General features: G+C 28.1%; 1 protein-coding gene across 2 annotated transcripts; it reads left to right on the forward strand.

Moving 5' to 3' along the window:
- The first annotated feature begins 1,417 nt into the window (after positions 1-1,417).
- YABBY2A (putative axial regulator YABBY 2a) lies at positions 1,418-7,475 on the forward strand. Of its 2 annotated transcripts, none has more exons than NM_001366896.1 (6): positions 1,418-1,784; positions 4,048-4,167; positions 4,591-4,723; positions 6,305-6,353; positions 6,469-6,544; positions 7,118-7,475. In NM_001366896.1, exons 1-6 carry the CDS (start codon positions 1,701-1,703, stop codon positions 7,232-7,234), a joined length of 579 nt encoding a protein of 192 aa, NP_001353825.1. In that variant the 5' UTR covers positions 1,418-1,700; the 3' UTR covers positions 7,235-7,475. The 2 variants fall into 2 exon arrangements, with proteins under 2 accessions (NP_001353825.1, XP_010322450.1); XM_010324148.4 differs by having other exon boundaries at positions 1,481-1,784; positions 4,588-4,723.
- Positions 7,476-11,503: the final 4,028 nt, after the last annotated feature.

Consider the following 11,503-nt stretch of genomic DNA (forward strand, 5'->3'; position numbering starts at 1 on the left):
ACCACTACCTAATTAGAGCATTAATTAGTTAAACATTTATTTGCACCAAAGTATATTTATACTTCTTCTATTTTATATTAATTAAATTTTTGAGGCACTTTTTTTTTTTAAATAACTTAAGCCTTCAATTTTCAAGATTACTTCTAGAGTATTTTTTCTATTTTACCCTTCATTAGTGGATAAAAATAAAAAAATTATATTAAATTTATATTTTGATCTACTTTCTTAAAGGGTGTGAAATACCATAAAAATTAAATCAATATGGAACGACACAAGTAATAAGCAAGCCAATTAATAAATATCACTTAAACCATTATTAGGTGCTCCCTTCATCCGTTGATTTAGTTAAAAATATTATATCAAAATAGTTATCACTTTAAAATTTTAAAACTAATAGCCTAATAACCATTATTTTTAGCTAAACATAAAGAATTTTTTTTTCTTAATGTAACTCAGTTCTCTCTCTTTATATATATATATATATATATATATATATATATTATCTCTTAGGAGTAACTTAGTAAATTGTATTGTGTTCCTCTCCGTTCACTTTTATTTATTGCTAAAAATAGATATTCACTTTTTAAAAAAAATTCAAGAGATAATTTATCACTTATCTAGTTCCTAATTTTCCTTATTATTTACTATATTCATTTCCCAAAACATTGAATTTATTATATTTAAAGAGTAACATAATAAAATATCATTTTATTTATTGCTCTTAAAGGTGTGTGTCAAACCAATACAAGACAAGTAAAAAATGATCAAGGGAACATAGACATAAAAATTTATGAAAATTTAGAAGACGAGTCTAGTTTCAACTAGAGTTCTTGAAAGCTACTCAACTATTAACATTAGCTCACATATATAAAACATGTAACATTTCCCTTGTATTATACATCTCAAAAATTCCATCAACTTATGAAATATTCACAAAGAGATCAAGATGTCATCAGACTTTTTTGACAAATTCAAATAATTCAGATCCACAAAATCTCCTTGCACATATCGAGTTCAAATAAATTCTAAGGAGCTCTACATCATCCTAGTACAAGTGAAATCATTATTTTTTCTTTATTTTGTGATTATAGGTGTACTTTTTATGTGTTCAAGGAAAAATATAACAAACAAAAATTATTTATATTTTTTTTAACGAAAATGAAATGAACTAAAACGACAGTTAAAATGAGACGGAGAAAGCTATATACTTGTGTGTGAAAAGACACACAAAATGTACATGTTGTGTCTATGTACTATTTGGATATAACAACTTTGTGGTAGTAACTAATTTTGTATACTCTATTAATTACACTAGGTATTGATGTGCATGACAACAATACCACTATAATATAAGATGAAGATGATCCACTACTTCCTTCACTCACTTCTCATCCTTCACCCCCCCCCACCCCCATCCCTACCCCACCCCACCCCGACCAGACCAAACCATTCCAATCCCATCAATCTCTTCATCTCTAATATGTGTTTATTTTGTACTCTTTCATTCATTCATCTCTCAAAAACTTATACCTTATTTATCATCTCCCCCTTTTTTCCCCCATCTTTTGTAAGCTAGGTCTTTTCAACTCTCTTCCTAGCTACATAACATGATGAACATTACACATATTTCTTGATTTTGACTCATACTTTTACTTCTAATTCTTCGATCCGTATTTTCTGACCTAAAAAGCTTATAAGAAATGTCACTTGACATGACATATTCCTCCTCTTCCTCGGAACGTGTTTGCTATGTTCATTGCAACTTCTGCAGCACAATTCTTGCGGTACACTTCTTTACTTTGATTTTAAACCCTTTTTAATAGTTTTGAAATGCATGTTGACATATAATTTTGGATCGAATCATTAGAAGAACAATTTCATTTTATAAATTATAATATGATAATCAGAACAACTTCAAAATTTTTTTGAAAGCACAATCTTTTGAAATTCAACAAAATCTTGTTAGAATGAATTTAGTATAAGCGACAAGGGTTAGAAATATGCGGAGATGATTTGTTCGATCCATCACTCAACTAATAATTATTATTTCAGAAAGTCATTTTTTTATAGGAAAAAAATTAAAATCTTTCCTAAGATGATAACTATTAATTAAGCGAGAAATTTAACTAAAAAAGATATGATGTTTCAAAGTGTCATATTTTATGCTAATTTTCAAAATAATTGAAAACAATCTTTCATTATTTTCTCTTTTATTCTTCTTTATCTTGCTTGTTTTTTTTTTTTTTTGAAGGTTAATAGAAAGAAATAAAAATTGAGTTGAGATCCAATTAATTTGTTCCCAAACCCTATCTAACAAGTAGCTAATATATAGTACTAGTTTGACTAGAAACAAGCTAAATATTTAATTTCAGATACTCTATCTGACTAGAGAGAGACTAGGGTTTCTTGTGAATAAGTTTTTTTTTTTTTGTATTTTTTTTAAATGATTGAATTAATTAATTAATAGTCACCATTTAACAAGTTCGTTAATTATATTCCTCATAATTTGGTTATCATTTTGTTTTTAATTCTCTTATCAATTAATTGGTCGATCCTCTTTTTCCTCATAAGGTTCGTACTCTACTGCACACACTGATCATAAATAATTGTACTAATTCTTGAAACAATCAAATTCTTTTTCATAAAAATAAAAATTGGGAGTATGTATTTGTCCACTGGATAATAAATATAATCTTATTACAATAAGATATATTTTTCTTTAATTTATTTTCCTCCTCATTTTGACCATTCTTTGATATTATTACTAACATTTTTTTTTTTATAAATCATTATATTTTTCTTCCATTTATGAAAATGTAGTTACGTTGCTTGATTTGAAGAGACAAAATGAAATTGATGATGCTAGAGTTTTACATCAGAAAAAATATTTACTTTGAATATCACATATTTAATTTATTTTTTTTGTACTAATATAAATTATTTTAAATATATTTTCTGATTTATGTGTATTTCATGATTTTTGTTGTGGTCATGTCATTTTCCTAGTTTACTCACTTTGCTGGTGACTGAGTAAATGGTCAGAAAAAGTCGATGAGAGAGCACCGAAAGAAAAGGAAAAGAAAAGAGATGAGTCCAAGAGCATACTTTAAAGGAAACTCCTTATAGTAATTTCGAGTTTGTTTTTTTACATGCTCACTCAACTAATATTTATGTATTTCGAAAAATCACTTTTTTCTTGATCTCAAGTTTATTCAATAAAAAATAATTGACTGAATGTATAAAAAATCAACTTTTAAAATGTGTGAAAAATAAGTTTTGGGATGTTTTCTTTTTGATTTTCCACCTGGTATTCCATACTGGAGCTCGGTTAAATCTGAAAGTAAAACGTTTCCTAACAAAGACGATGTCATACTTAGAGAGCTCGAGCTTGACACCTCTTGATTAAGGACGAGAGAATACTTACTATTCTATCAGAATTCACAACCCTTTTTGGTAGTATAAGAAGTTTCACTAAGAATGTTTTTTTAGAAAACACATAAATTGGAGTTGAGGGCTAACTCACTTTGGGGGTGGGGTGGGGGGAGTTCTGAGCACTGAATGCTTAAAATTTTATTTTAGATTGCAAATTTGAATCTTATTATATGTGATATATATTCTTGATGCTGCTAGATTGAGATTGTCATCTTCCCATTTAATATTGTCATACCGTCATCAATTTTGCTCTGTTATACTGAATGGACGAGGTATTTATAGATTTAACTATTACTATAAAAGCTATTGCTAACTATTAAGTCCAACTACATACAATGTGTGTTTCAATTTTCCAATTCATTTATACGAGCAAAGTTTTATCCTGTGCGCATTGAAATAATAGTAACCGCGAATTTCCCGTATACAAAAAAAATAAAAAATCATGCAACTGCATAGTAAAATCTAGTTAGACACAAATTGTTAAGTACTCTTTAAGGATTATACATTTTTTTTTTAATTTTCTGGACAATAGTGAGCACTTGTATGATGTAATGTTTGTCAATAAAATAGTAAACTAAACTCAATTTTGTTTCTATTTTTGTTGTTGTATGTCAGGTTAGCGTTCCATGCAACAGTATGATGACAATAGTGACAGTAAGGTGTGGACACTGCGCAAATTTGCTTTCTGTTAATATTGCACCTTCCCTTCAGTCTCTCCCCATTCAAGATTTACAGGTATATACCACGTATACTCTTTCCGTTTTAATTTATTTGTTTAGTTTTGACGATTTGGTATGGAGCTTTAAAAAGTTTTAAAAAAAACGTTTGGTTCTTGTGGTCATAAATTAGAAATATTTCAAATGTAGTTTATTCTTATAGTCTTAAACATGTGAAAGGAAAGAAACATTTTCTATTAAAAATTTGACTCAAAAGAAAAATATGACAACAATTTGAAAGGGAGGAAAATTTAGTTTATTTAGTTAAGTCTTACAAGAATATGTGGAAATACTTTAGTTTAATTTTAAGTTCTTTATTTCTAATACTTAAGAGAATCTATATCGTTGAGACATAATATAAAATTTTAGATGAAATGATCACATAACATAACAGAGACTTTCATATATACTAATTGGTATATGCAAAAAATTGAATTAGCAGAGACAAAATGAGTCAAGTATTGAAGATGGAATGAGTAGAGGTTATGGATCATCATCCTCTTCTACAAATTCATTTCACAGATTTTCTCCCATTCCTACTGATCATGATCAACCTAGATCCCCTCCTATTCGCGGTAAGCGCTCTCTCCCCCTCTCTAATTACTTATCCACTATAACATAATAATATTATGTTTGCGTTCTTTTTTTAAAAATTGAACATACATATCTATGTCACATGCGTATCTGATTCTTTTTAATTTACTATCTATCTACTAGAATGGTAATTTTGAATCTCTTCAACCAAAGAAGAGCAACTGTGTACCATCTCATTATTATGTGGGGCCAATTGTGTACAAATCCATCAGTTGATTGTGACATTACACTTGTACCCAACTCAAATGTAATACCAGTATCTTGAAACATAGGTTAAGTACTTTTGAATTCCTTGCTGCACCCTTTTTCTCTTAGGTCCTTTCTTGGAATAAAAAGGTATAGGCATGACCTCTACTCTCTAGATTAGTCCATTGGGTGGTTTTTAGATAGTAACGGAGCAAGAAATTCATAAAAAATGTTCTTTTTTAAGATAAAATAAAATTCTAGTGTGTCACACCTAGGTTTTGAAACTAGAACCAAAAAGTATAACAACTATTGGACCACTTTTGCTATCATATTTGTATATTCGCTTTTATTAAGAAAATAATTTTATTTGACATAATATAATTTTCTGCGAAGAAGATTCAATTCTCCTTGCCTCTCTTTTGGAAGGCAACTAAAAAATTGCTACTTATATCAAGTTGCAATAATCTCTTCTTAAAGCTAGCTAAGTAATCAGTTTCCCTTTAGATTTGCTCTTAATTAATTTTAGGTGCTAGATGATTAGACCAAAAAAAGATCTTAGGGTAAACATTGAGAAAACTATACAATGTGAATAGATTTTTTAATTTTATTTTATGCATATGTATTAGATACTGAATCTCATTTGATACACCGATACTCCATCACCACCACCACCACAAGTGAGATGGAGGTCTAAAAAAATATTTTAGGTTATGTGTTCGATTTCTTCGAAAATGTTAATAGGTTTCTAAACCAAGAAAATATGTATTCCAGCACATGATCAATACATTTTGATGCTTAAATTAGGTTTTTGAATTAATTTAAGTTAAAAATAGATAAATTCTAATCATTCAACACACCATCACAATCTATGTTAGGAAAAAAATATGAGCACTATGTTGGTTAAAACATCTCTAAACTCTTGGTCACTAATACTGACAAAAATTAAAATCACCACCAACCCAAAATATTGATCGAGACAGTGTAAATTCTTTTTTTAAAGAAAAAAAACCTACAAACCAATTAGGGACAAATGTATACTTTGGCACATGACAAATATATATACCATCAATTGTAATCTTGTTTCATCTAAATCAACACATACCTTATAGTGCATAAAATATCATGATTTTTAGACAGTAAAATTTTTACTATGCCAGTGGAAATAACAAATTAATTTTATCATAACTTTATCTTATAAAACGTCATTTGATACTTTAGAAGCGAATTCGAAATTTATTTATATTTAGCCACTAGCTAGTGGCTCATTTTATGATCGATATTTCTACGTGCTCCTCCTTGCTACCTTCGAAATATTACCTAAGAATCCATTGCACTACTAAAATTATATGTTCAAATGTTTGTTGAAAACTTTGCAGTACCGGAGAAAAGACAACGTGTTCCTTCTGCCTACAATAGATTTATCAAGTAAGTAAAAATAATATAATTATAAGTAGCATATAGATTAAAATAAGAACTATGTGAATTACATATTTATATATATATTTATATATATATTGTTGTGAATTAATTTAATATGTAGGGAGGAGATCCAAAGGATAAAGGCAAGCAATCCTGATATTAGCCACAGAGAAGCATTTAGCACTGCTGCCAAAAATGTAAGCTATATATGACATACATTTTTTCTTTTAAAAAAAAAGAGGTAGAGATTTTCATGCTACATGAGAATTGAAAATAATTATTTCAGCCCAAAATAACTTTTTCTATGTAGGCTGAGCCATACATGAAGAAATTAGAAAGATATGAAAAATGAAATTAAACTATGTATATCAAAATTGTATATAAATATTCAGTAGGAAGTAAATAAACGAAGGATATGACGTAAGATGTGTTCGATACAAAGAAAAATATTTGAGATTTTTACTTATTTTATTGAGGTTTTATATATATGTAATATATATTAACATAAATTCTAATTATCTATATATAATTCAAATAAACATTATGAAAGGTGATAATAAAGATCGATTGTGTGACACTTGAAAGATGACATCGTCGATATAAAATACTATTAGAGAAGTCTAAGCTGACTAGTAATTTTATTTGAGAAATGTATGGTAGGGGCAAATAAACAGAAGAGGCACTAAATAGAATAGTGTAACTAAAGAACTTTACATTTATGTGAAAAATTTAATTACCTTTTTGATATTTTTTACTGTGTGTTTTGGCAGTGGGCACATTTCCCTCATATCCATTTTGGACTCAAGCTGGATGGCAACAAACAAACCAATAAATTGGATCATGCTGTTGCAGGAGAGGGTCCTCAGAAAACAATTGGTCTCTATTAATTATAAATAAAATAATAAATAATATGATCTAGCTATATTATGATCACAAATATATATAAATATAATATTATATAGGTGAGATGTATTATATATATTATATTAATCTCTCCAAACTAATAAACTGTTTTTAGCTCTTTCAGCATTATCCCTTTAGGGCCTTGGATTCCTTGTTTTTTTATTCGTATTATAAGTTGTAACTATTAACTACGATTATTCTAATAATATACGTTGTTTATTATTAGTAGTAGTAGTATTATTTGTGTTTGTTTGTGTTAGCACACTCTGAGGGTGTGTTTGGTATGGAGGAAATCATCTGAATGATGAAATATATAACTTTTTATTGTTCCAATAATATATGTTGTTTATTCTTCTTCTTATTATTATTTGTGTTTGTTTGTGTTAGCGCACTCTGAAGGTGTGTTTCGTATGGAGGAAATCATTTGAATGATGAAATATATAACTTTTTATTGAAGTATTTTTTTTGGGTTAATTCATGCACATTGATGGTTCTAATAGAACCTTACAACTTCATATATATTGTATTAAAATTCAACATTATATTCTAATAATAAACGATATAAAATTACAATGAAAAGGTTTTTGATCAACCCTCTTGCACCCATTTGTCTCCACCCCTAATCTAAATTAGGAATGTAAAAATTGAACTAGGTTATGATGTGATTCGTGTTTAATTTTCAATTACACAATATTAATATTTATCACAGAGATTTACTAATAATTATCTTTTTTTGACTGTTTATTCTTGACATGGTCAGTATATCAAGGTTAGCTTTAAATTATTTAGGGGACTTTTCAGTCATATGGTATTTCAAACGCCAAAGGTTCGAGTAATTCAACGATGAATATTGGCCAACTAGGTGTTTGTAATATGGTTTAAAATGGATTCTAATTGAGAATTAAATAAATTGATATTTATTTAATTTTGATTTGATTTGATTTGATTAGGCTTAGCATTTAAGTTTTAAAATATTGATAAGATTTGCTTTAGTTTGGTTTTATTAAAAACAAACTGATTATTTTTTAACCAAATAGATACGTTATATTCACAAATTTCATATATGTTTCTTATCATTTTAATCCACGTGATTAAAGCTTACCTATATTAAGAAAAAATTATATCCACCACAGTAAAAAGTTAATAAAAGATTACAAATTGGAAACCGGTGAAAATTTTCCTCTAATTATAATTTTTTTTAAAAAGCAAAAAAATAATAATATCATTATATATCCTTATACCGAATCAAACCAACAACCACCAAACTTGATAGATACAAATCAAATTTGATTTGATTTTATTAACTAAAAATTAAATAACATTTGATTTTGATTTTACTCGGCTGAATTCAAACCACGAACACCCCTAATTGGCCAACTATGGAATGTTACTTTTATTTTTTTTATTTTAAAGCTTGAATTTGAGATTTCTTATTAAGAATAAATAAATTTCAATCGCCTTTATCGTAATTAACCGTAGATCCATGAATATAGACTCACTCGCACACATGAAAAGAGAAAGGTACTAATAAATATTCCTTTCATCCTAAGAGGTCTTGGTTCGACTTTCTTTGAATACGAAGTCGTCTTTGTTAGGTAGCACTTACTCTCCTGATGTAAGACTTTTTAATACAAATTTAAATTTAATTAAACTCTAATATAAATATCGAAAAAAAGAGAGAGAGGGTGTTGATAGTAACAGTTCATGTTATTCATGAGTCAGAGTCAAATCAGATTGGAAATTTGATAAGAGAAATGAAGGGATGGGACCAAATAAACACCGAATTTGATGGCTCTGCTAAACTAATATAGCGTTGCACCAGCTTTAAACCAATTTGGTTTTGTCTCAGCAAAACTCATGCACGCCATTACTTACCATTTAAGGTATTAATAAATACCATTTTCAAAATTCAGTTATACTAACTAATTTTGGAGTTAAGTCTCCAAAACTATTCCGTTTAAAAAATAATGATATAGTTTGATTTGAAATGTAGTTTAAGAAAAGAAAAAAGAATTTTTAATTTTGTGATTCTAAATTAAAGTTATGTCAAATATACCAAAATGATCTTTACTTTTGTGGCGTTAAACATGTCACGTAGAAAGTTGAAATGTTTTAAAAAAAAAAAGGAGGGGGGGGGGTCATTCTTTTATAACCAGATTCAAAAATAAACTACGTCATCTTTTTAAACGGAGAAAGTACAATATTTCATTACGTCTTTATTTCTCTTAATTCATTAATGGAGTTTAACGTAATATACGCTATTGTTATTATACATATGATATCATTATTTTACTGTTGCCATTGTTTCTTTTCGTAGATATAACATTGTCTTTTTTCTTATTAATTAACAGTTATGGTTACTTTATTGTCTTCTTCTTTCATCTTAATTGGATTTGATGCTTTTTTAAGTCAAGTATCTTTCAGAAATAACATTTCTATCTTCTCGAGATAATTATAAAATATGTGTACAATACTCTGCCCTTCCTTGAAATTGCATTAAAAGTGTTGTTGTTATTGATATACACCGTCAGTATAAATGTTAAATCTTAATAGTTTTTAACTTTTGTTCCATTTTGATATGAATTGCTTCTATACAACACATCATATAATGTCTAATTTGGTAATTTTTTTTAAGCTAACTGTAATCATGAGAACAAGATATTAAAAAAAAATTAAAAGGAAATAATGACATATGAAATACAACCGGGGGGGGGGGGGTATTTAAATCTCCTATTTCCCAAAAAATTATTTCTGAGCCAAAGAATAGAGTAAATCAAATAAAATGTTTTTACGCAAAAGACATACCCGAGTCACGGCTACAGAAATATATAAATTATAACCCTAGTTTTTTTATTATATTAATATTAAATAATTATTATTATTATTATATTGTATAACCTAGCTAGCTACCAAGATTTATTTGCTTTTAAGCATTCAAGAAATGAAATGACCACGTACTATAAAGTGTCAATGACTTTTGACAAGAGTGGACACAATCGTGGAACCCTCAACTCACCTTTAATTATTTCTTTTTGGCCTTTCTTTATCAAAAAATAATTTGAATTATCTTTTAAGTTACAATTTTATCGTGTCAATTACTATTTTTTCTGTTTTCATTTATTTGTAGTATCCTTTTATGACTATTTATAAATTTAGTAGTACAATATTTTCATCATAAAAGACATATAATTAAAAATACATTGAGCTAGTGAATCAAATCTATCAAAAAGATATTTGTCGTGACTTGTGAAAATAAAAGAGCAAATTTCAATAGGAAGTCTTTTCTCTATTAACATCATATTTCTTTTTAAGAAAAACACTTACTTATATCATTCATTAAAAATTTGTTTATTTACGTTAAACTCTTCCTTTTTTTAATTTTTTTTTTTTATATAAAAAAAAGGGTATGGGCTTTAAGCTGCAGAATCTGTAACGTCAAATCATGTTAGTTGGTATTTTGGAATTTAATGAAGGTGGTGGGGGCTATAGTAAGTCTGATCAGTGCGTAAAAAGATAGGTAGGTTTCTGAGGTATACTTGCTTTGATATCAGTCAGCACTAGTCTATCCTGTCAAAGACATTATCCCAAAATTAAAGGAGTAGGAATGAATAATAATTTCGAAATAGAATGTATTTTAACATGATAATTGGGGTACAATTGTCAATTGTTTACTATATATATACTACCCCTAAAAGATTAAAATGGAGTTGCATTGATTATAATTTTTGAAAAAAATACATATATATAAATACACGTATACCAACCATATCACAATTGTACATTTAGTTTATCGCTATGAGAATTTCGAATACTAGATGGTTAAACTCGAAAAAACAGATCTTCAAGCTCTTTTTTTTTTGTGTGTTTGAAGAAGCTACTCATCTATCACCTTACACCCTGAAAAAAAATGAGGGTGGGGTGGGACCCACATGCATGTTACCCTAACGATATAGTACTTTTTGGGGTTTCCTATTATGGTATAGACCCACCGGTTTAATGAGAGATTGATTCAACAAGATCCACCAATCTAGCTGATGTTCAGTCTCTTTCACATTGGTATTACAATAATATAGACATATATATAATGTACTCCCTCCCTTGCAAGAGCTCAAATCTGATATCTCTTATTGACTAGAATGATCATATTCATCTCATAACAAGCTCGTTTTGGGGTTTCAAACGCAGACTCAACCTCAGTCTCCTGAGAAACTCTATTGTGAATGTGCCTATATCAAAGGTGAAAATGGAAAAGG

This window comes from Solanum lycopersicum, chromosome 6, assembly GCF_036512215.1.
Source record: "Solanum lycopersicum chromosome 6, SLM_r2.1".
Lineage (NCBI taxonomy): Eukaryota > Viridiplantae > Streptophyta > Magnoliopsida > Solanales > Solanaceae > Solanum > Solanum lycopersicum.